The sequence below is a fragment of the Anabas testudineus genome, chromosome 6 (assembly GCF_900324465.2).
Source record: "Anabas testudineus chromosome 6, fAnaTes1.2, whole genome shotgun sequence".
NCBI lineage: Eukaryota > Metazoa > Chordata > Actinopteri > Anabantiformes > Anabantidae > Anabas > Anabas testudineus.
The window spans coordinates 12,288,383-12,314,795 of NC_046615.1; the positions used below are offsets into that span (position 1 = coordinate 12,288,383).

The 26,413-nt window shown below is 42.9% G+C and overlaps 1 protein-coding gene across 1 annotated transcript; it reads left to right on the forward strand.

Moving 5' to 3' along the window:
- Positions 1–74: 74 nt before the first annotated feature.
- On the forward strand, positions 75–25,651 carry iqsec3b (IQ motif and Sec7 domain ArfGEF 3b). The gene is made up of 15 exons (XM_026365337.1): positions 75–858; positions 6,842–6,916; positions 10,368–10,485; positions 11,497–11,898; positions 12,504–13,225; positions 13,931–14,092; positions 15,363–15,485; positions 19,093–19,259; positions 21,813–21,952; positions 22,119–22,250; positions 22,406–22,505; positions 23,104–23,262; positions 23,365–23,457; positions 24,175–24,218; positions 25,203–25,651. Exons 1-15 carry the CDS (start codon positions 332–334, stop codon positions 25,620–25,622), a joined length of 3,384 nt encoding a protein of 1,127 aa, XP_026221122.1. The 5' UTR covers positions 75–331; the 3' UTR covers positions 25,623–25,651.
- The last annotated feature ends 762 nt before the right edge of the window (positions 25,652–26,413 follow it).

Sequence of the window (26,413 nt, forward strand, 5' to 3'; positions counted from 1 at the left end):
TCCAGCGCCTCTCATCCCCTCCTCCCTCCTGTCACATCTGGATCTGGCTCCTCTCCTCAGCACCACTCAGCGCAGTGGGAGAGACAGAGAGAGAGAGAGAGAGAGAGAGAGAGAGAGGGGGAGAGAGGGAGGGAGAGAGGGAAACGACCAGAGAAGCGGAGGCCAGCTCGGTCGGTGCAGCCTCATCCACAGCCGAGCAGAATCAAGGAGAGGAGAGCAGAAGGGCACCTCACCCTCCCATCCGCAGCCACAGATATTTTTGCATCTGTCCTCCATCCATCAGTCCAGCTTCTTTTTTCATCACCTTTGCTCTCTCCTCTTGTCATATGATATGATGAGCTCCAGCCTGCTAGAAAACCCAGTGCAGGCGATTCTGTACCTGCGGGAGCTCACCACCATCGTCCAGAACCAACAGAGTCTCATCCAAACCCAGCGCGCCCGGATAGAGGAGCTGGACAGGCGGGTGGACGAGCTCATCGGCGAAAATAGGCACCTTCGGGACGTCAGGGTACAACAGCAGCATCCTTACCATCACTACCATCACCACCACCATCACCCCGACTCCAGCTGCCTTCATCACCATCACCACCCTCAGGACCCTCAGTCCAAGAGCAGCGCGGGGTCTGTGCCAGACCATGCGGCTGCACCAGCACAGGTTGAGGCGGCTCCGGGGGTCCAGCCATCGACTCCCCAACCCATGGACCCGGGGGACATGCAGTTGGTTCCAGCCGATCCGTCCACGGTTTCCCCGGTTGAAAGTGACCCGGAAAATGAAGGAAGTTGTCCCAGCTGTCGCTCTTTGGTTCCGATGACCCCCACAACCCTGTGTCGATCCCAGACCCTGACTAGGAAATTCGAGTGAGTAGGCGTTATATTGTTGTTTGCATGTGTATCTGTGTATTTGTCCAATATAAAGAATGAATGAGGTAAGCAAATATTTTTATATATGCGAGTTGTACATTTTACACATCTCTTACTGCATTTCAATCTATACCCTAAATAAATGTCCCATCTTGGTCACAGTGGCCCGTTTTGAATCCTTCATAGTATTTGTGCAACATTGGTCTAAACCTGTGTAATTAGGAGCGTGCGTGCGCGCTCCGTGTGCGCGTCCTGCAGATTGAGAGGCGTTTAATTAATGACGAAGGAGCCTGCAAATTTCCAATTTTCAGTTGTGAGTGCGCGCTAAAGACTGTGCCAGAAGAGCAAGAGGTGGATTATTTAAGGGAAAAGCTGGATCACATTCGCTGGATCATTACATAACAAACAGCTGTAGGCCTAAACGTGTGTGTGTGTGTGTGTGTGTGTGTGTGTGTATGTGTGTGTATGTGTGTGTGTGGGGCTATACATTGTGAGGACCACTTGAGATTTTAGCCAATGGGAGTGAGGACATTTTCTCACATAGCTTCAAAGGACCATTTGAGGATTAAAACATGGCTTTAGAGTTAATGTTAATACATTTATACAGTTAGGTTAATGGATATTGTAAAGGTTAAGGTTATGACAAGGTGCTAGTGTCTATATTATGTCATTGGATTGACTCACAAAGATAGCTGCACTAATGTGTGTGTGTGGGCTTGAAATACACTTAACATAAAGTGGTCAGCGTCTGCTGAGAGAGAGGAGCCACTTCCACGAGATGCTGCCAGTCACTGTCCATGGTGCTGCTGGCTTCACTGTTAATTACTGCACAGGATCTGGGAACTCCCATGGGCCCTTTGGGTCTCTGATGCTTCTGTGTTAGATGAGACGCACATGAACACAATAAACACACGTAAATACAGACGAGCATAGAGTCGCACACCACTACCCCCTGCTTAGAACCAGAGCCTCACAGTACATCAGCATCACCTAATGAGAGAAACCTATCTTTCTCAGTGTTTTTCTCTCTCTGTATGTGTGTGTGTGTGTGTGTGTGTTCTGGAAGTTGTATCCCAGCAGGAGTCCTGATTGGTCTCCCTGGGACTCCACCTTCACTGAGGGGCGCAACACAGTACAGATGAGGAGTTGAGAGGAGCAGAGGAGTGCATGCAGAAAGGGATATATATTAAAACAAGCTGTTGTTGATATTACTCCTACAGCACATGCTTTTCCTGCCAATCCTATATTTCCTCCACTTGAGATGTGTGTTCTTGTTCTTATGTGTGTGTTTGTGTGTGTCCAGTCTGAGTTGCTGTCCTCTATAACCTTGCATATAGTTGTGGTTGTGCACACCATAGACCTTAACCCACCCTGCGGTAGCTATTTGTTATTCTCTGGAGGGAGTTGTTTTAACACCTCTGGTTCTTACTTTAAATTAGTTTTACCGGTGAGCAGGAAATTAAAATAAATTAATTGTTATAATTGAAGCTGCAGGCAGAAACAGCAGAGCTGTCCAACAGTTTGTCAGGCAGCAGAGTGGGGTAGAGGTTCATTAAATGGCCTTCCTGCTCCCACAGTTTCTGCTAAGTGTCCTTGAATGCAAACTTACATTCCCACCTCCTCATTGATTTTAAGTCTATCTGGATAAGATCAGTAGCTTAACACCTAATTTCTTGTTTTGCTCCTGGCTGGGCATAGAGGTGAGGGGGAGGTGAGGCACTCACTTGCATTTGTGAGGATTCATCTTCCTGTCATTACCTGCTGCATCCTGTCAGCAGCTGACTAGAGATCAGATCTGCCTTCTGCATTTCCTGTTGTCAGTGACTTGTGTGTGTCAGCATGTTTGCAAACTGTGTGTGTGTGTGTAGATGTGCACGTCTTTGTTTCCTTGTGTGGACAAATATTGCCTCAAATATCTTATGAGAACATTTCAGTCGGTCCTCACAACTTCAAAGGGTGCTTTTGGGGTCACGACTGGGTTTTAGGGTTAGAGGGTTAAAATTAGGTTTAGGTTACGATTGGGATAAGTGTTATTGTTAGGATTAGGTATTTAGCTGTGATAGTTAGGGTTAGGGTTGGAGACTAGGGAATGCGTTATGTCAGTGAGTATCCTTCCAAGTAGAGCTGGACACCTGTTCATTTGCAGGTGATTGTCTTAGCATACTTATTAGGTTTTTATGTTTTGACGTTTTACATTTTACTGCATTTATTTGAATGTTTCATATATAGACCCCAGTTTCTTTGCCCTACAGATGAATGACATGTGGGCTTGTGTTTTGTGGAGGTTTGGCTGTGGTTGCATTTAGTTGCTCTACATTGTTAGTGTTGCCAATGCACATGGATATACCTTTGGGGGGACAGACAGGATCCTTTTCTCCTCTCTTTCAGTGTCTCCCTCTCTCCAGCTGAGCCTCCTATCTGCCCCACTTAGCCCATGGAGCGAACGGTAATCAGTCATTCTCAGGAGAGAGGAAAAGGCAGAGAAATAGAAAGAGAGAGATGCATGCTCAGTCGTTGTCTTTGATGGAGCCCTTGGAGGTGTCTGGAGGAAGGAGCTGGAGGCTGATATTGGAGTAGACCAGTGAAAGGGAAGAAAGAAGAGTGAGCGAGAGGGAAACAGAGAGAGCAGTGATGAGAGAATAGGGGAGGGGAGGATTCAGGACATAGAGAGTGAGACAGGTACAACGAGAAAACAGAGAGGAGTTTTTTTTTTTCAAAGAGTGCATTTGGGGAAGCTGTCATCCCAGTTTATCTCTTTTGCTGGCGGACAAATAGGTTGGACAGCAGAGAGATGGGCTCTTGCGCAGTGGAAGGTTCACACAATGTACTAGCAAATTTTTGGGTCCAAATGGAGCTGTTCTTGTTGCATGTCAACACTACTTCTCTCCGCTCTCCTTATATTCTGTACTGGAAACTGGCTGATGAAAAACACTGCATTTAAAGTACTCTGACAAAACAGGAAACAGGAGAGGGATGGTGTGAGCGAGGACATGGCACGGAGAGAAAGAGAGAGAGAGAGATACAACATGGGCCGACAGCAGGAGGCATGTACTGTTAAAATATTCACCTGTTCTCTTTGTAATCGTTGTTGGAGGCGGATGGCCGTTACGCGTGTCTAGTACAGGCAGATGGACGAACCCGTTGAGTGTGTGTGTGTTTTACGTGTGCGCAGAGGCCCAAACAACCTGGCCTCTTCCTCAATGCATGACCCACGCAAAATTGAGCGTTGGTCATGCATTGCTACTTAAAATAATTTAGTTGTCAGCACTGACGCTTCAGCCCACAGTGTATCCTCAATATTCCCCAACCCTTATTTTAACTTCTCTAGTTAAAAATTATATATTTTATATAATATTGCACATCTAATCCTTTCATTGCTTTTTCTCCACATTCTTTTTTCCATTTCTATTTCAAGGGGTTTTGACATACAGTATATTTTTGGTGTGACTTTAATGCCATAGGTTGACATTTTGAGAAGTGTGCTCATTTGCTTTTTTCGCAGAGTGTTCCTTACCTCTCCCACATCTGCCCGTTACACATCACGCTACAGCCAGCTTCTGCTTAGCTCAGCAAAAATGCTAGAATAAAGAGAGAAACAGCTGGCCCCGTTCAAAAAATGTGCATAATAATTAGCACTCACTGATTAACATGTTACAGCTTAGTTAACTGTATGTATTGCCAGGAATTAGCCAATTATGTACATTTTTCCCATCTTTATGCTAAGCTAACTTGCTGTTGGATATATATTTTTGTCTTTACCACACACGTGTGAGGGTGGTATTGATTTCCTCACATAACACTTTGGAAACAATGTGAAAAAATAAACTTTCCAAAGATACTTTAACAATATTTGTATTAATTGTTGACGTGGTAACTGTCTCAGATATTATCTTTAAATGTGATGATGTGGTTTTTCCAGACATTTGATGTCAGGTCTACACAGCAAAGATGCTCTGCTGCACATTTGTTGTTTTTTCTTTCGCCTTGTCCCATGGGGGTTGTCACAGCAGATTATGGACAGCACGTTTATTTGGCACACGTATTATGCCAAATGCCATTCCTCACACAACCCTCCCCAGTTTTCACTGGGCTTGGGACGCGCACCTAGAGTGCACTGGCTTGTGCAGCCTCAGTGTCGGGAGCTTTCTTGGACATCTCGGGAGTTCATTTGAGTGCATTGTGTACGTGCATGTACTAGTCTTGAATTATTTTGCACAGAATTTCACCTTGAGGGGGAAACATAAGAATAAAGAATAAATCAAATCAAATCAATTTTGATTTTTGAAACAACAAATAGTTTAAATGAAGACTTCTCTTTCATGATGTATCTTTCTCTGTGACTGATTAAAGGTCAAGGTCAACTAAAAAAGTCAAAGTGAAATTGAAGAGTGAGTCATAATGTGTGGCATGTCATTAACCTGCAGTTCGCCTGGAACTCCCTTTTGCCTCATTCTTTAGATGTAATGTGTGTGTGATTACTGGGTATGTTTGAAGAAAATTCATTCTGGATGTTTGACAGACGAGTCCAATTGATTGATGTGGTTGTATTTGTAATTAGCTTGAGTGATTAAGTGGCATACTTAACTTTATTTTTTTATGTGATTTTGCTTAAGGGACAGAAGCAAGCTGTAAATCTGAGAAAATCACTGTAGTGAAAAATGAATATTGAGATGTAATCCTCAGAGAGTTAGTTAACAGGAGGCAATTGCCTGTCTACTGAGAGTAGACAGGCAAGTAACATGTAAAGGATTCCAAATATATCAATTCAACTTCATGATGGCAGCAGGTAATGTGCTTTGCTGCTGCCACCTGCAAAGTTTTAACATCAAGGGTGTAAACCACAGCAAACAGGATACTAAATGGAGAACAAATTATTCATGTGTATGCACAGTGCATATGCGTGTGGATCTGTGTGTGTGTGTGTGTGTTGGATGGAGGAGCATTATTCATGGAAACAGAGTGTGACGAGTGTTGATCTGAGATATTTAAACAAAAATCAGTGTCCCTTTAAGTCTGTGGAAGTTGCAGTGAAAAGGTAGCTTTTTATAGCTCGCACTGTCACTCTGAGTCTCGCGCTGACTCTGAATGCTTGTCACTGTAGGTCTGTGTCACGAGCAATATGCTGTGCCCAAGTCAGAAGCCTCACTGTAGCGTAGCCAAGAAATTCATTGTCAACTGAATGCTTTCAGCTCATTGTGGAAGGACCTAATGTGACACTGTGCTCACGCCCACACCTTCCTCAATCTTTGCTGTGAGACCAATGGTCATGCTGCATTTTATACCTCTGGTAGTGGAGGGTGTCCAGCACGCAGCGGGTCAAAGGGTCGATCTATCCACGAGCTTACACACGATGTGCCTTGGTTATTTTCATGTTCTCTTCTCTCTCTAAATTGCTCCAGATAAGAGCGAGAAGACAGAGAGAAACACCTAAAATATGAATGTAAATGTAAAATGCATGAGAAAGAAATGAGAGGGGGAACTTAAAAAGAGAAAATATGAAGAACAGAACTGGAGTAACCATTTGTCCAGGTCGGGTTTCAGGAATTCTGCTAAATCACCTCTGATTTAATGAATTGGTGAAGTGTGGGGGCCAGGCACATCCGGACATGATCATATAAATACTCACACTCATTTTAAGCTTTCTCAGCCTTGAATTGACCTACATAGGGTATTTACACCAGGATCAGTGCCAAATTGCAAACAGAATCCATGGGAATAATCCAGAAGAGTCTAATGAGAGTCTCTTAAGCACATTTCTTTGCTGACATGCCTGTAAAAAAATAACTGGTTATGGATTTTTTTTTTTTTTGATGTTGGACTAAGAATGGACATAAAGGGGAATATTGAAACATGGGAGACAACTAACAACTAGCAACAGCCAATAATAACTGACCGACTTGCTGTCCTTCCAATTCTGTCTGCCTCTCGTCTTTGCTGCACCCTTTTCTTACCTCTTCTCCTCTCATCTGGCCTTCTGTAGAAGCGAGACCGTGCTGCATCAGTTTTGCTGCCCCGCCCCTGAGCATCCAGAGGTCGACGTCACAGGCTTATCCAGGTAAGACAGTGACTCTTTAATTTCCAGGTTTTTCTCTGCTTCTCCTACTGTTTTTTTACAATGCACTATTAGGGCAACTGAAAACTTTGTATCTGTATATATGCTGTACATACTATCCATACGTGTCCTGAGTCATTTAGTCATGCTTGTTAGTGTGTGCACTGTGCTATACAGTATGTCAAATGGTGTGTTTACAGACTTGCACCTAGAGATATAGCTATCTCCAGGTGCAGTTATATACTCTGTAGAAAATCTATACCTCTTGCAGCCCCGAGGGTAACTCACTTAAAGAGAGAGGGGAGAGGGGGAGACACTGTACATACAACTAGAACCACTATAAAATTGTCCATAGCAACCCAGCCATGACGCCACGGCTACCACTACCATAGTAACTGGAGAATAGACATATTGACTTTGAAAATCAACTGTAGCTACTTTTGCTTTGTTTCTGCGTGGGCAGGGTTGTTTGTTGTATGAGTTTGTTCAGATTCTTTGTTGCATGCATGGGCATGTGTGAATGCACTGTGTTTCATTCTGGGATGTTTGAATGAGCAAAGCTGATTTTGTCATGCTTCTCAATGATCGTCGCGTGCCCTGCCTCATCTAGTATTTCTCCCATCTTTTAATCCTTTAATTCCCCTTTGTGTTGTTTACTTCTTGTGTTGCATCCCTTCTTATTATTTACGTCTCTGTTGGAAGACCGTGTCTTTTCTTATCATCCCCCTGCAATTATTTCTATGTTATGCCACCATATCAAGGCTCTCATTCTGTTTTTATTAATATCACCATCTGTCTGTCTGGAATCCTTCACTTCTCTCTGATCTCATGACTTAACTCCTACACCCACACAGTCCTGATTGGATGGGCTAATGACACAGCAGCAGTGGACAGCCAGCTGAGATGATGAGATGTAGAGGAGCCGCGTAGCTCATTACCATCATTCATCATCATCATCGTCATCATACGAAGTTGTGTGTGCATGCATCCACTAAATCAAATCGCCCAAGAGATATTGTTAGATTTGCCTGTAGCCTCACTTGCCGTACCTTTTCTTTTCTCTGCTCAGCCTTTCGTGTGTGGATGCCTGTTTGTGTTTTACGCCTGTACATACAGTACTGCTGGTTTCTGCGGGACCATGAGTGATGCAATTTGACAGATGTTCACTTCTCTTCCAGCATGACGTCACATTTGCAGGCAGAGCGGGAGTGTGTGTTTGCTGTTGTTATTGCCGCTACACATATGTACAGGAGCGTAAAGTGAGAGAGTCATACCACCCATATCGTTATGGAGGCTTTTTGCTGTCCAGATGCATTAATAGCTCAACCCTTGCTTTTAAATCCTCTAATGTATACTAATGTACTCTAATGTATTCTGAGGCAGCACTGGGGCATGGCAGTGTTTTAATAGAGGTTTTGATAGAGACAGCCTCCAGCATACATACAACAGCGCACTCTCACTATATATTCCTATTCGCTATATATATTTTCTCTAATTTGATCACATTTAAAGATATGACCAAGCATTTGATTTTTGGCTGGGGACGCAGAATAGTTGCTTTCACAGCAATCAAAGCAAACAAAGAGGAACTTCAGTGATGCACTCATTATTTAATCATGAACAGGCTTTTTCTTCTCCCCAGCCCTGTTTAGCACTAGTCCCCTTCGTGTAAAAATTATTAGAGTAAGCATTATCTGGGTGGAAGAAAGACTGCACAAGCACACAACATCATGCACACACAATCATAATTGCACACCATCAAAAAAAAAAAAACCTCTTAGGGTGTGATTGTTCCTCTGTGCTTACAGTGGTCCAGGCTGCATAAAACGTGCTAAATGTCAGTGTTTTCTGTCTTATAGTAGCGGTGAGATGCCGGAGATGTTGGCCATGTTCTTTTTAAAATGGAAACTTTATACAGTAAAGGCACCTTCCCTGCTGTGACATGGTGGAAACTTGCTTTGTTAAGCCTACATGGCTTTCATTGAATTTTTGATTATGCTACTATTTAAAAGAACATTGTTCCATCTGTGGATAGGCCCTGGGATTATAAGAGGAGTCAGGGGTCAGAGAGCACTAGAAAACAACCAGTTTCAGTTTCAGCCTCTACTGTATTACAGTCGTGCCACCTTGTTGCATCGCAGTTGGTTTACTTTTTCTGCAAGTCGTGTCGTGAGGATGCGATGGCCTATTATTGTCTTGCATTTCTTCTTGTACTGTAATCCAAACAACAGCACATGGAAAGACAGTTCTATTTCTGTGTAGCAGAAAAACATCAGCTTTTACAGTTTTCTATGGTGAAACATCTGGTAGGACATCGTTGGTGTGCCAAATTGAGACTGCAGGCAATTGTAGATTCTTTATACTCTAAGGCTTTGTCCAGAAAAGAACATCCTGTTTTCTACCTACTGCACCATACATACTTTACACCACTGTTCACATTTCAAGGCATCAGACATCTCATCCACTGCTCCTTAAAGTATTAGTAACTCGAGCTCCTTGTTTCTCCATAATGCAGATTGTGTGTAAATATACAGTGGCAAGAAAAAATATGTGAACCTTTTGGAATTTCATGTTTTTCTGCATTAATTTGTCATAAAACGTGATCTGATCTTCATCTAATTCAAGAATATTAACAAATATAATAGTGATAGTGGAAAAAGTATGTGAACTCTTGGAATTAATAACTAATTAATAGCCAGTTCCAATGATGCCTTCAAATCTTTGGCTGTCACTCTGCTGGGTTGCTTCTTTACCTAATTAATGAGTGATTGTTGTGCTCCTGGGGTCATTTTAACTGGCCGCCCACTTCTTCTAGAGCTTTTTATTTTTGACACATTATATTTGTTGTGACTTAGATGAAGATCAGATCAAATTTTACCACAAATTAATGCAGAAAACCATGAAATTCCAAAAGGTTTGTGATGTGAGTTTTTTTGACATTGCAAACATCCTTCTATAAAAACTGTACATACACGTAACTTACAAATCCTATCGTACAAATAGATATTGCTTGTATAATTAAGTTGGTTAATAAAAAATGATTATAAATTATTAGCAATTTTGATAATCAATTAATTGTTTTGGTCATTTATCAATGGAAAATGCTATTTTTTGCTAGTATCCGTATGCATGAAAACCAAAATGAGTGAAAAAGGGGATTTAGCACACATATTTTTAGTGTTTTTATCTAAGTCACATACCCAGAGTTTCATGCATGCAACTTTGCAGTGGTGCTACAAAATGGAAGCAAATAGTACTGGACACATAAACTCAGTCATCCTTGCCCCAAGCCAACTAAAGCCACACATCACTCTCCACCTGCTGCTTGCCTAATGAACCTCTTCACACTGTGCATAGCTGATGACCTGCCTGCACACATAATCTGTGATAACGGTGGAGTTTTGAAGGGCAGTAGGGAAGGCTGATAAAATTTCTGTTCTTATTTTCGTGGCAGTGGACAAATGCTCAGCTTGGAGGATGGAACGTCCTCTGGTGGTGGACAGGAAGTGGAGGGGACCAAGAGGGAGGGTCCTAGCGAGTACGAGATCTCTCTGGAGAATAAAAACAAACAGGTATGTCTTTTTTCCCGGGCTTGTGTGGGCCCTTAAGCACATTCTAGGACCGAGCGAATGCTGACTTCTCTACCTGTTTCAGTCTGAGGGGGTGTGTGAAGGATGATTATTTGACATTGTCTCTTGTGTGACAAAATAGACTCCCATTCAGATCTATTTTGGTCTTTGTTGACATGAAAAGGAGCACCAGCGACTCCACTGCCACAGCGACAGGAACTCAAAAGATGCTATGTTGTCATGGTAACAGCTAATAACTGCTTCTGGCGGCTGGAGATGTCTTTATTCCTCATAGCAAACTACTGAAGGCTCTGCTGTTGCTACTGGTGTTGCTGCTACAGTGTATGAGGGTGTATCCGTCTGTGTGTGTGTGTGTGTGTGTGTGTGTGTGCCCGTGTGTGTGTGCCCGTGTGTGCCTGCACTTTTTGCGTGCCTGCTTGCGTTAGCAAACACACATCCAAGAACATGTGTGGCTGTCCTCCTTTTTCTCCCTCTCCGTCGCCTCTTCCCTTGTCTCCCACTACACCCCCTTCATCTCTCTCATGCTGAAAATATAAGAGGGCAAAATTCTGGAGGATCCTGAATATTTTGGGCTGAGCTTTTCTGCCAGCATACGGAACAGAAATAGGCTTGTGCAGGTGTTTACCTTTTGGTTCATTTTCTCAACAGCACCTTTGTCACAGCCCATCCATCCTCCTTCCCATTGCCCTTCAGCCATTATTAGCAGTTGAATGATGATAGATGATGTTTACTTTGGCTCTAACGCCATAAACCAGTACCGGTTTTAAAAGATCGGACATATATGAAAGAATAAACTTCTAAGAAGGGTGTGAATGTGCATTTCATGACTCAGGCAATGCTGATACTCTGGCAACCTGATGTTTGCCTGCTGGTGGATAAATACATATTTTTCAGTAGCTGCTGTGTGCAATATAACACTTGCAGTGTCTTCAGAGCCTTGTAAACATACTTGAAATTTAACATCACCATCCCTGACTCTTCTCCTCTCCCTAGATAGAAGAGTTGGAGCAGAAGTACGGAGGACATCTCATTGCGAGACGGGCAGCCCGTCGTATCCAAACAGCTTTCCGTCAATACCAGCTCAGCAAAAACTTCCAGAAGATCCGTAACTCACTGTCTGAGAGCAAGCTTCCGCGACGGATTTCCCTGCGCCATCCCAGCCCTTCAGGCAGAAACCGGAATGCCACCCAGAGACACAGTTACACCCTGCATCCTGGAGGAGGACAGATACCGCTGCGCTCAAAAACTCCCCCTCCTCCTCCATGTCGTTCCACCTCTCTGCCCCCTTCTCCTGCATCTGCCCCAGCAGCTGCTCCCTCTCCTGCTTCGACCACAGCCCCGCCTCAAACCCCTGGACCCACACTCACACAACTGGAGGATTGCTTCTCAGAACAAGTGAGTTTCTATTTCATGTTACATCTCCCATAATCTTTGTTATAAATAGGATTTCCCCAGGGCTATAATAAAGCATGTCATCAAGTTTCAGTAACTTCAGATGTATTCCTTAGCTATTGTAGTGGCAGTGCTTTAGGGATCATTGGTTGGTTAGTCTACCACTTTGATCCAGACTAAATTATTTCAAGTGTTGAATAGATTGCCGTGGAATTTTGTGCAGACATTTATGGTCCCCTCAGGATGACTTGTATTAACTTTGGTGAGACTTTTCATCTAGTAGTGCCATCCACTGATCAGAGTTTATATTTTACCAATCATGTCCTCATCCAGGCAAAAAGGAGATATTCAGCAGCTTGTCCGAGCCTTATGTCTACATTTATCTGCCTAAGCGGAGCTAGACCTAACGGCCCCTCTGCCTTGATAGGCAGTTTCATCTGAATACTATTGTCTGTAGAGTAGCCCAGCCATCATCATATTTAGCTCCACTAGTCTTACACATGGCCACTAATAAGCAACACTGCTAATATTTCCTTACATGAATCAGATACCTTGACCTGGATCATATCATTGATTTCAAGGTGTTATTCTTTTTATCTTATTTGCAGTTGCATTCCCTGGCCCAATCAATCGATGACGCACTTCGTGGTTGGAGTATATCAGAGGGTGGAGAGGGCAAGGGGCTACTCATGGACCCTGGGGCCCTACGTGCGGCTGCTGAAAGTGCTTGTTTGCCTCGAAGTGCCAGCTCACTGCTCATGGCCTTTAGGGATGTTACTGTTCACATTGACAGCAATAGCTCCTATACCATCTCCTCAGCCACCACTACAACCACCACCTCTCTGGGCAATGCGGGTGGTAGACAGGCGGGCAGCAGGAAGTCATCTGTGAGTGGGACGGCTGCAGGAGGAGATGACCAGTCAGCAGAGGAGCCAGAGTTTCCTGCGCCTCCTCCCAGTGAGGAGCTGGAAATGGTTGATCCAGGATCGAGGAGGGGCTCTGCAGTGCCAGTTCCAATGGGAAGTGGGATGGAGGGGGAGAGCGGCTCAGACAAACTGGGATCCTCCTCCACTTCTACCTCGACTTCCACATCCATTTCCACTTCAACCCAGTCAAACCAGCCTGCCCAAATTTACACACAGTACCAGCAGTACCACTACACTCATCCTCAGCAGATCCCCGGGGGGCCGAGCCCGGAGGCTCTGCAGGCCCTGGTTGTCTCTCTGCCAAGGGACCGCTGCCAGGATCCAGCCTCTTGCCGCTCGCCAACCCTGTCGACAGACACACACCGCAAACGCCTCTACCGGATAGGACTCAACCTCTTCAATGTGTGAGTGGGACGGCGACACACAAACGCACACTGCAGCACACAGAAAACTGCTAAATATTTCTGCACCCTCTGGCTCAGGGTTCAAAGTACACTTCTTACACTGTTTGTGTCTAACAAATCTCCAACGGCCCAGCAAACTGCCATAAGCAGCTGCTCATTAGGGTTTGTGATTGTTGGGAGGAGCTGCCTTTTCGGTGCCATCCTGTGATGTCGTGATGTCCATGAAAAAAAAAAGAGAGAGGGGGAAAAATAGAGGAGCGGTTGATGAAATGAGGAGGAGAGAAGGAGAGATAGAGAAAAGGGAAAAGACAGCTGAAGAGAAGATGCAGTCGAGAAGGTCATGAACAATGTGAGAGCCTCTCAGCTTCTATAAATAGAGTCCACGGTTGGCCTGCACTTATTATTAGTTAATACAGATTAAAGAAAATTAACTCACACGCATCAGTGACAGTGGGTCTGATCCAGAAATCCAGAGCTAACAGCTTTTGTGCATGAGTGCACTTCTAGCTTCCCTCTTTCTCCTTTCTCGCACTATCCCTCCTCAGACACACACATAGACTCGCTCACTGTCTTAAACACAGTGTTGCACATTCTTTCTCACCTAAGTTTATGTACCTATCTGCTTAAGCACACAAGCTCAACACCACACAAACCCGGTTAACTCTAACGCTATCTGCTTTTCTGCTGTCGCCCATCTGCCGGCAGAAACCCAGAGAGAGGTATCCACTTCTTGATCACACGTGGTTTTGTCCCGGACACGGCCATCGGAGTAGCTCACTTCCTGCTGCAGAGGAAGGGCCTGAGCCGACAGATGATTGGAGAGTTCTTGGGAAACAGCAAGCTGCAGTTCAACAGAGATGTCCTTGAGTGAGTCCTTATTTTTATCAATGTGGTGGAGCATGTTGAACATAATCAATTTGTTTACATTATATTAACACTTATTACTGCAGTCTGAATTGATTGTTACACCTTTATTAATGATAATAATTTCTGATTACTAATTACAAAGTGAAAAAACTCAATTTGCTGCTTAACTAAATGACTCCTTTGATTTGACATTACAGTCTCAAGGTTGATGTAGTAGTTGCTCTGCTGTTTTCCACCATATCACGAGGTCCTGATCAGCCATGAAACTGCAGATGATCAAACTTTAAATTATTCATACTCACCTTAAGATCTTGTTATCGATGCTGCTAATCAAGTTAACAAAATAAACATTTTTGTCAGGTCAAGTAGTTCAGCACCTTTTGACTGCATCAGGGTACATACAAAAGTCAAGAAGAAACTGTGATCCTCAACTCACTGGGTGCTAAAAAAGATGAAAAAGATCTGTTAGCATCTAATTTTAATGAACTCAGGTAGAATATCTAAAAGAGTACTGGCAATGAAACCTAACCACCACGTATGCACGTGAACAGACACACACAAACCCAACGGATGTGCAGAACGTGCATGCCTAAATGCAACACACACATGCATGAAAACACGAATGTACTTAATGCTTTCACACTCGTCCTTTTTTTTTTTTTTTTTTTGCATCCAACCAGTGTAGATACAGATCCAGGATAGCGAGGCTTTTTGCTGAGGTTGTTGCAGAGAATGTAGAAATAGGTCACTGCACCGAGCACACACACAAGCACACGGCCTCACTTTCCTTCACATAGAGATGAGCATGAATTCACACATGTACACCCGTGTACACACACGCAATTATGTGTATGTAGTACTTGTAGTCGCCACAGCCTTTCATGTCCCTCTCTCTTTCCCCCTCGCTATTTGCATTTCATTATTTCACCCTCTCATCCCTCTCTTTTCTCCCCTCTTATCTCCGACTGTCATCAGACCTTTCTTCTCTATTCATGTTTGCACAAAGTGTGTTTGTGTATGCATGTGCTGTCTCTATGTACATCTTCCAGGTCACTGGTTCTGTAATGGAAGTATGACTGTAAGAGAAAGACTTGCCATCAGCACTTGGGTACTCATAGTTTGTTGCACATGCACGCGTACTAAAACACACGCTGGCTCACTCACCTCCTCATTACAGTGACACACTACAGCTAAACCCCATCTCTCTCTCATTTCTCTCTCTCTTGCTTTTTTTTTATTTTTGTCTCCCTCTCTGTCTGTCTCTTTATAGCTGTGTTGTGGACGAGATGGATTTCTCAGGCATGGAACTCGACGAAGCCCTGAGAAAGTTCCAGGCTCATGTCCGCGTTCAGGGAGAAGCACAGAAAGTGGAAAGACTCATCGAAGCCTTTAGGTGAGACTGTCAAGTCGCTCACAACCACGCTTCACTTTTTATTCCAACTCAGCACAACAGCGGTCCACCACATGACTGAGCATGGCTGGTAAGGGCACTTTGAAATCTTTAAAATGAATAGACCTCTTGCCTTTGGACACCTATGCAAAACAGAAAAACAATGACACATATATAGAATAGTAGAAAAAGTCTCTTCTGATTTCATCTTGTGGCCTTGGTAGAGCAGACATATCCAGAATGGCATACTAATAGGCCGGCTGTATAGACAAAGTGCTGAACATCTCACTGCGGCAGACTCTGATGAGACCAAAGCCTGTATCATTAACAAATTACTATGATTGCCTGTAACCTTTGACTAAACTCAGCAGTGTTTGATTGTCAGCCAATCATAATGGAGATCTGAGCTGCAGGCAATCAGTGTGCATCCCATCAACCTAAAAATAGATCCTCTGTTTCACACGTTTTTTTTTCCCCTGGAACACACCTTCTGGACAAATCTTCAGGTTTTGTATGATTTTTGTTTGTGCAATTGTGCGTCCACTTCCATCCAACATCACACATGAATATGTATACTCGTGTGTTTTAGCCTGCTCACATTGTCAGTACCCTCCAGTCGCCAAAGTTTATGAGCACATCTGCTAAAGACGACTCATTTAAATACCAAGAGGACCTTGAGAGACCTACTGTAGACAGCAGTCTCCCCTTAGGCCCTCGAACAAATTGTCTAGCTGTGCCTCTAATAAACTCTTGGACAGAAATGTGTTTTTACGATGCTGTTTTACCTTTTGACTGAAAATTCTTTGAGGGGAAAACAGACAAAATAGGCCAGACAAAAAAACTTCTGCAGTTGGTTCTCCTCTGTCTGGCACTGTCCTTGAATGTCCTGGTAATGTCCAATTATTGCCCCCAGGACTAAAAAGGCAATAAAAATGCCCATCATTGTTTTCTGTTTCAGAGTAATAGGTTACATTGCTTTGTACATTAGCCTTCCTCTGCTGATGTGGTGCTGTTTCCCTCGGGAATACAGACAACGCAACCAGCCGGCTGCCCCTTTGAAGTCATTATCCAGGATGTTGTTTCTCATTCCACAAAACTTTAATTTAGTTTTGCATTAGGCCTGTATATCCACCATGTTAGATGTGTGTTTTTTAATTCTTATTTTTACTAGCACCTGTCTGCATCCACAGTATGTGGCCTTAGTTTATTTGAGCAACTGACCTTTCATTGTTATTGTGTTGCAGAACCTTTCTTCTTAAAGGATGAAGGATGTGTTCGAATTTTTTTTTTTTTTCAACAAATCCCATGAAAGACTAAAACCAACAACATATTGATTCCACCTGCTATATTTTCCTCCTCTGTCTGGCACTCAGCCCAAAGCACAGACTTCAGTATTTAACAAGTCCACAGTTATAGCAGCTGTATCTGTGTACACTTTAAATAGACATGGCAGTCCTTTGTGCGTGATTTTGTGCAGTAGTTGCCAAATATCTCATTCTGGACCAATGCCAGAACCAAACTGCTAGAATGGATAAAATATTTATATGACGGTATTGAAAACTGGACTCTTATTTTTCTACACCCTTGTGCATCCCTACTTAGGGTAAAGCTTTTGAAAGCTGTAGACATTAAATAAGAAGGAAAGAAATGACATGTTTGGTCATGGTTTGGTTAATGCTGCATATGTAGGATTTATTCACAATGAACTACACTATGTTCTCCTATGTTCATGGTGATGAAGGATAATGACAGCCTGCGCAAAGCCATGGCTAACTTATGAGTTATAAAGTGTTGGTTGCACAGGCGAACACTTGGTTTGTTGGTGGTTTTGACATATTTACTGGATGTGTAAAAAATATGAAAGTATCAATATCAGTCCATTAAGAAAAGTTTATTCCAACTTAAGGCAAGAAATGGAAGGGGAAGTGGTTTAAAGGAGCAGTCATGACAAACTCTCTCTCTCTCTCTCTCTGCTTCTGATCTGTGCACCCGTCAGAATGTGCTGAGTCTCTGGGTGCTGATTACAAATTCTTCAGTGATTTGAGAACTACTCTCTGTAACTGGAGCTGTGAGTACAGGTCAAAACAAGCAGGATTTATCAGGATAACCAGACATCCATCCAATGCCATGTCTGTTATGTAACAGTTGTTATGTCATCTGTTTGTTGCACTCTTGTCATGAGTAGTTCTTTTTTACAAAGTGGTATTTGTGCCAGCTGGCATGCGACTTTAATACGCAGCTATGACGATGGGAGATCCGGTGATAGTGTTTAAATAAACTGGTTACGTAAGATGAAGATCCACGCTTGAAAATGTGTGAATGAAGAATAAACGCACCTACTGTATATACCTACTGTTTTTTTTTTCATTCAACTGTTTTCTTTTCACTCAAACATGCACTCATGTGTATTTACTCACACATCTATGCATATGTCCATTTGAATACATATACTGTAGATCTTGCCATACACGCAGTTGGCAGTATCTGCAGGAGTGTTTACGCTGAGCAGGATCTATGTGTTCTCCCTAACACAAGGCTATTACTATTGAACCGGGCTGCAGTCGATTAATACCCAGTGAGTTCTTTGGCCTTAGATCTTGTGTGGGGTCTGGATAAAGGCTTTCTGAATGTGCAGTTCTCAGATGTGGCCTCTCGCTTGCATATGCTGTGACAAGTACATAGTCCTCTGGAGCAGAGCAGCCCTCTCCATGTCTGCATCCTGCCTGACTGCAGAGATAAAAGCCTCCCACCACTGAAATGGTCCACTGTGTAAGTGTAAGTGACAGTAAGAAAGATAGGGATGGAGCTGTGGGAAAAGGACGGTTTATGAAGCCTGTGAGCAGCAATGGAGCAAAGCGAGTCCAAATGCAACATCTCACACAGGGAAGCGTTACTTTACCTAGGGCATAAATCATTTTGCACTGTCAAATGTCTCCTATGTCCTGTCAGTCTCATTTAAGGGAGAGTGATGGCTCCTCACAATTGAGTAGAAGTTACAGTCAGACAGACTTTGAATCAAATAGTCACATTATAAAATAACACATGAATACACTGTTTTGTATGGTGAGATACGTGCCACAAAGTCATTAGGTGCCTGTATGTCACATTTTTTTTATTGTGTTCAATTGTTTTCTTCCCACTTGATATTCTGAACCTCAGTATAACTGAGAGGAACTTTTGGGAGTTGGGAGTTCAACTGGGCACAAGAACACAGTCAGTGAATGCATCGTTAAGTTTTGTGGCTCCACTGGCTCGAAGCCTGAAGATACAGAGGTTTTAGACAGAATTTCTAATATAGAGCAAACAGTACATCACACGTCTTAGAATGAAAGCAATTCAGTTCAACAGCAGGACAAACTAGAGCCTCCAAAATTACCATAAATAATGGATTAACACGTCTCTAAAATGTACAAAGATGTAGGTAGGATGTATTTAGGGTCGTTTGGAGGATTGTGAACATATTCATATGTTATATTAGTATGTTCGTACGTTTCAGTGTTGTTTTCAGTGTCTTCCTTTCTGCATCTCTGAAAGAATCCAGACAACAAATATTAAGTGTTTTTATCAGAATCATGACATCTAATTCTGTTGGCCTATTTGTCCTCCACAGCCAGAGGTACTGTATGTGTAATCCCGATGTGGTCCAGCAGTTTCACAACCCTGACACCATCTTCATCCTGGCCTTCGCTGTTGTCCTCCTTAACACCGACATGTACTCTCCCAACATCAAACCCCAGCGCAAAATGGGCCTTGATGACTTCATACGCAATCTAAGAGGTCTGTGTGTCCACATACTCTAATATACTGTGTACTGTGTGCGAGACAGACAGATGGTATGTGTATTTACACGCTGGCTGTATGTACAGTATGCATGAGTTTTGCCTGTCGACAGAGCTGGAAAGATGAGTCACAGACTTGTTTCATTTATGACAAATGGTTTTATGATAGACAGTTTGAACAGTTTACATAGAGTATAGTAACCACACATGCACATCTCAGCCCTTCTACTGCTGATGGGAAGATCCACTGGAGAGATATGCCATAAATAGGATTCAGAATATGAATAAGAGAGTAGAGGGCAGGAGAAGTCGAAGTTTTACAACACGCAACCTCTTATCAACCTCACTTAAATTCCACTATCACTTTTTTGAGTGACATCTTCTTGAACTGAATTAGATTACTCAAAGAGGCAGCATTTGCTTGCCTTTGTGCGCTACCATCGAGAAAACTATCAGCAGTGCGGGAGGAAATTCCTGATATCTTTAACTCTGCCTCACAGACCGTGGCGTCGAACCGTTTAATTGAGGCTCACTTAGCATTAGATTTAATGATATAAGTCTGGGCTCCCTGGAAGCAACTCATCACCTGTGCTGTGCACCCTAAGGCTCTCATCGCTGTCTCCGTCCAGAGGCTGAATAGATACATACATTTACTGCAGCCAGGGCTTAAGGTAGAACACTCTGACATTTTTATTTGTACCTTCAGTTAATGTAAAAATACACATAGAGTGGCAAGAAAAAGTTAGTTGAACTTCTGGCATTTTATGGTTTTCTGCATCATTTGTCATAAAATGTGATCTGGTCTTCATCTAAGTCAAGAGTAACAATAACAAATATAATGTATAATAAAAACACAAAAAATGTTCTAAACTTTCATGTCTATATTGAGAACAACCATAAAAATCTCACACTGCAAGTGGAAAAAGTATGTGAACCCTTTAAATGATGACCTCAAAAAGGCTAATTAGAGTCAGGTGTTAGCATGAGTTAAGAAAATTAGTTTGGATGTGTGGACTAGAGCTACTTTGATTGACAAAAAACACTCCACACAAAAAGAACATGCTTATTTGATCCATACCTCGGCAAAATGAGCTAGGGTTCACTTACTTTTTCCACTATCACAAACTAATGCAGAAAATACACAACTTTCCCCTCACGCTGAACAGAGGTGTCAGACTGTAATGATGATTTCTGGGAGCTGCTTCGCAATGATAATAAAACAACTGCCAGGACACAGTGACAGCTCATATACTGAGATAAAAGCATATTTTCTGATTCACAGATTCCACAAGGGCTATAAAATTAATTTTGGCTGTAATATGTCTGCCAAAATTATACATGCCCACACTGTTGGTCTGTTTCAAATTCATTAGTGATTACTGAATTTATAGTTAGTATCTCCATTAGTGTCCTGTGCCTGCTGTTAATGATCCAATAGTAAACAACTTGCAGTTTAAAATGATTAAACTCACTGTCAACATCTGTAAATAATACAAAACACTGCTAAAATAAAAGGTTTTGATTTATTTTACAGTTTAAGGAGCTGTCTGTGGACCAGCACAATACAGATTCTGTTTTAGGTCATATTTTCTTTCTAAATCGCTTTTGAACTACTTTGTTCCTTCAATAATGTCCCTGTTATCTCCTCTTGAACCATTTGTTGATGTCTCCTCATTGGCTGATGCCCTATCTCAATTGATAGTTCTGTCATTCATACAAAGCCCATTCAAGTGCACAGTCAACTTGGACTCCCCGTGAGTTTTTAAGAAACGAACCCAGTCTGTGCTGGTACATTGTTATTTCTTGGCATGTTTCCACCAACTGTCAGAATAACACAAAAACCGTTCTGTTGCTGTGTCACAGAGTATTTTTTATGATCATCAGACCAGAAAAGCCCATCAGAAATGAACGTTCTACCAAAAAATTGCAGCCTTTACATCATCACACAAGACACAGTAAAGCACAAAATGGACTTTGTTTTCAATCTCAGCTAAAGCTCATAACACAGTTGTTTCACTTTAAGGAATCTCTAACTATGTTTGCAGCTCTCCACCTCTGTACACACAGATCTATGACTTGGTTAAATGATATTCACACAACTGTCACACAATTTTAAGACGTTTAAATGTAATGTTATATGAACTTTGACTTTGGACTTCTTAGGAATAATATACTGTGTATGCATATGAAGAGTTTGAAGAGTGAGAAACACACAAGTGTAATGGCTGTAATTTGGCTTTTGCAGACCTGTTGCCTTACGATATATCCTTATATAATGTAGTAATTAGACATTATGCACATATTTAAAAAAGACAGATGGAAAAAGATGGAGGCACTAGTACTGTTATGTCCCATGTTGATTGTTGTGGCTGTGGACTTTGTATCCAGTATAGTTTCTATAAATTTCCATTGCAGCGTTACTGAACAGGAGCTTTGCAAATGTTTGGACATTAAGTGCATCTGTGCTGACTGCAGATATGATCGACACACTGCCTTCTTCCTCAGTAGTGAGCAATTCATTACATTAAATTGGCCCTTGTTCCCTCATTAGGGGTGGATGATGGAGCAGACATCCCCAGAGAGATGGTGGCAGGTATCTATGAGAGGATCCAACAGAGAGAGCTCCGTTCAAATGAAGACCACGTCACCTATGTAAGCCGAGTGGAGCAGTCCATCCTGGGACTAAAAACGGTGAGTAATATACATTTTTGCGTGCGAGTATTTCCCCTTTCCTCGTTTCAGGGAGCTGTCTGTACTTGTTTGCTCAGTCTCCTTTCTCTTGTGTCATGTATTATTTCACCGCAGTCTGTCCCCTGCACTACTTGTCATCCCCATCTTTTTAACCTCCCCTCCTTAGATCCTCGCTGTGCCTCACAGACGTCTGGTGTGCTGCTGTCGTCTGTTTGAGGTGCCTGATGCCAACAAGCCTCACAAACAGAAACTGTCCCAGTTGCAGAGAGAGGTCTTCCTCTTCAATGACCTGCTACTGGTAAGGAATCGCCACTAAAATGGCTCCCACTGACTCACTGCAATGATCTAAGTAAGCGTGTGAGCCACATATTCAAGCCAGTGCAAAACAGATTAACATAATCATATATACTGCGTGTTAAATCAGCCATGTTGGTTTTTATGTGTTTACTCCAGATCCTCAAACTGTGTCCCAAGAAGAAAAGCTCAGCCTCATACACCTTCTGTAAAGCTATGGGTCTCCTGGGAATGCAATTTCACCTCTTCAGCAATGAGTGTAAGATTGTTTCAGCATTTTGCAGCAGCAGTTTATCCTCAGTACAGCTGGAAAATGCTGAGCTATCAGAGCGTTGTTGTCTGTCAGGACAGGACCTCTGAATGAATAGTCAGCACAATTATTGCTATCGACTTACTTATGATTCGTCATTCTGTGAGCTGTCATCTGATTTATATATATACTTGAAACATAAGCTGGACCTGTAGAGGATGTATTAAGTTTTGCTGTTGATGGTGAACCAGCATCTTGTGCACATAAAACATTTGTCACTTGAAAAGTTTGGAGGATTCATTCTGGGGTGAATGTCTGTTCTAAATTTACTTTGTTTCGTGCTGAGATTACTGCCTGCATGGCATAAAAAGAAAACCAGTGAGCGTCAGTCCTTTGAGCTTCCTAATATTTTTGCAGATGTCAACAAGTCATTGCTGAAATAACATTCGGTCATTATCCTCAAAACATGGGTTTGCAAGTATTCTTAGCAACGATGCTGTCTGAAGTCAAAACTTCAACAAGTATTCTGAGAGGTGTTTTTGAAAAATCCATCTCTTTCAGAAACAAAGTCGCAGTGAAAACTCTTTCTCTTTGGTTTTCTCATCAGACTATGCCCATGGCATCACCATGCTGAGCCCGTTTACGTCAGAGAAGAAGCAGTTGGTGAGTTTCTGCTCCCCGAGTGGAGAAGAGCTCAGGAAGTTTGCAGAGGAGCTCCGAGAGGCAATTGCAGAGGTCAATGAAATGGAGCAGATACACATCCAGTGTAAGGAAAGAGGGATACGCGCCTCAATTTATGCAAATGCGCAAACACGCACATATGGACTCTGTTGGGCTGGTTTCAGTTTCTTTCTTTCTGGTGTTATAGGGGAATTGGAGAGGCAGCAAGGCATCCAGCCACACGGCATACACAGTAATGGCGGCCAGGTGGACACACACACAGGACACGGCTCTCCCTCAGGTGCTGGTTTTGCTCACACAGCATAAAATGCATAACACTGCATACATTACTTATAACAGTGTATACAGTACTCAAGGGCATGTAGAGAATAGAATAACTCCATGGAAGAGAGGTATATGAAAAATCACTTTTTAGCATGTGGCTTCCCATCTGGCCGTTTTTGTGTTCTGGTTAAATCAACACGTTACAAAGCACAAGCTTCAAAGGCACATGTGTACGCGTTCTTTCAATCTTATCTCTTAACTTATTTGCTTTCTTGCAAATGAAACCGGGCGGCAGCTAGTCTGGCACTTTGTCAAGGTAACAAAAGCCACCTAACAACATCTCCAAACTCTTCAATTAACAGATTAAAAAGTGACTAGTGATTCTGGACAAGTAAAAGGAACAAGCTCTGGTTTAATTGGGAATCAGTTGCTGGGCTGTCATTTGCAGCCATTCCAGTCACATCTTAATTAATGAGATTTAGAGGCAGTGATAGGTGGAGTCTTTACCTTTAGACAGTGCCAGGCTAAATGTTTCATTGCAGTTTCTGAACTTCATAAAGTAAAGTTTATGATATTTTAATACTGTATTTACAGTACAGATATTAGATAGTCTAGGTCATCTAAGTAATGCTGAGTAAATAAGCATTAGACATATTCATTTAAATATTTACTCCCTGTAAAATTCTGCATATGAAGTCTTTATTTTGACAAAGAGACGCTTTTTATCCCACAGGCCAACAGGACGCGTACGACAAAACTGGCAACAACACTGTAGAGGTGAGTGCCAAAGCTACTCTAGTCTCCCCCAGGTAAGTATCTGTGTCGTCAGCTCTGTGGGTGTGGCTTTCTGTGCGTGTGTGTGTGTGTGTGCAGTTAGACAGGGACTATGCCTCATCCTGAAAAGAAATGTGCTTTGTGCTTTTGCTTTAAAAGAGCTCCGCCTGAGGCACATCCCCACTATGCAGCCAAGGATACAAAGGCCACAGAGAGGAGTCTGCTGTAGTGGTGCTACATGCAGTCTCTCTGTGTGCCTCATGAGTGGATCAGCAGCCACTTGACTCGCTATGTAACATCCCTTCTTTCATCAGCTGCTTGCCAGCCTTACTGTATAAGCCTTTGCAAGCCATCATGAGCCTCGCTGGCTCCTAGAATACCATCTACAAAGCCAGATAAGCTTGATACGGTTAACAGTTTGTTGAGTGTATGTGTGGGTGGGTGTTTGTAAAATCAGCCCATCCTTTAATTAAGCATAGTGAAAGAAGCTGTTTTCCCCTTTCCAGCGTTCTTTCTGTTCCTGTTCTTTGCCCATTTCTCGCCTCTCTCCTCTCCTGCCTCTCAGTCAGTCCTTTTAGAATTGTAAATGATTGTGTTAGAGAGACACCACGCCCTCGGTGTCACCTCTCTCCTCTCCTGACACTCCTTTTATCTTTGAGATCATTCTGCCACTCATTGACCATTTCTCTCTCTACACACACACACACACACACACACACACATACTTTATACTAAATTCAGACCTTCCTGCTCTACCAAAAATCTCTTTTTACCCTGCAACCCTCTTCTGGGCTGGCGCGTGTGTTTGTTGTCATGAACGTGAGGAAGATATCAGGTAGAAAAGTGTGTGTATTTCGCATGCGCTCGCTCTGCATACTACCTACCTGCATGCCTGCATGCCCATGTCCGTAACACACCAGAGGGCTGCGTAGAGGCTGCGTTCAGGCTGGTAACTCCTCATGCGTTCTCTGACTGTTCCTAAACTAGGTGTCAATTCACAACAGGCTGCAGACCTATCAGCTGAGCCAGCCCAGCACTGAGTCTACGGCTCTGGCCCTGACAGCACCACCCACCCTGCTCAGCTCTGTCCAGCCCGGAGACCTCCGCCCAGAAACTCTCATCCAATGCCAGCAGATTGTGAAGGTGATCGTGGTAGACCAGAGCGGACGAGGGCGGATGGAGGCCTTCCTCAGCCAAGGCCCGGCCACCCATCAGCTCATCCAGTCGGCCATGTCCACACCTGTGCGCGTCAGAGAAGGGGACGGCCCTCAGCCCCCGCTGCCCCCTCCCCCTCCTCCCTACAACCACCCCCACCAGTTCTGTCCCCCTGACTCACCTATGCCGCTCCACCACACCATGCCTCTCACCCGCAGGCGCAACTCCAGTGGCTCCCGCAGCATTGTTTGAGACGTCGGCCAACCTGCGAATCGTGGAGGGCAGACATACACTTAAACACACGCACACATGTGCTAGACATGTGCTCACTCGACTTACTTTAAATAGTAAGAAAAAAGTATTGCAAAAAAATATAAACAAATAAATAAGGAATATACTATATGAGTCGCACGAATGGACACAGGAAAAGGAAACCAACAAGACTGAGCTGTTGTTTTTGAACACGGAGTGGGTTTGATGTCATTTTCCGAAAGACAACTTTTCTTTTTTATTTTCTTCAAATTTCCACCCAGTAGCTGATGGTGTTGTCTGTCTAGATTTCACACTCCGTGAGAGATTTTGTGACTTTGCATTTTTAAATGTCACCTGTCCAACAAACATGTCTGTGAGCTACGACCATGAAACCGAGAGGCCAAGAAAGAAAAAGCAGACTGTGGCAGCCATAAAAGGACAAAGGATCACTTGAAATGTGAAGACAAAATGTTGTATAGTTTTGTTGTCTTTCAGTATTTTCATATTCAGTACACACATCTTGGCCCAGGTTTTCAATATTGGAACAGTTAGTGAACAATAATTTCAGCTAATCAGGCTTCTGCACACTATAATATTGTTTTTTTATCATCTTAAAAATATGAGCAACAAGAGCATAAACTTATTTGTTCCTTTTATTTTCTAGGGAACAAATAATTAGAATGTGCAATGGAGAAAGAAGAAGGTAAAAGGTTCTTGCATCTCTACCCTAGCATGTATTGTATAGTGTAGAAAGCAAGAACGTTGCTATTAACTAAAGTCAACTGAAACCA

What these genes read in the sequence shown, in the direction of transcription:
- iqsec3b (XM_026365337.1), top strand. Translation starts at nt 332, where the DNA reads ATGATGAGCTCCAGCCTGCTAGAAAACCCAGTGCAGGCGATTCTGTAC. An exon ending in TTCAACAGAGATGTCCTTGA is followed by an intron (nt 14,093 to 15,362) that starts GTGAGTCCTTAT and finishes GTCTCTTTATAG; the next exon opens with CTGTGTTGTGGACGAGATGG. An exon ending in CCATCCTGGGACTAAAAACG is followed by an intron (nt 21,953 to 22,118) that starts GTGAGTAATATA and finishes TCCCCTCCTTAG; the next exon opens with ATCCTCGCTGTGCCTCACAG.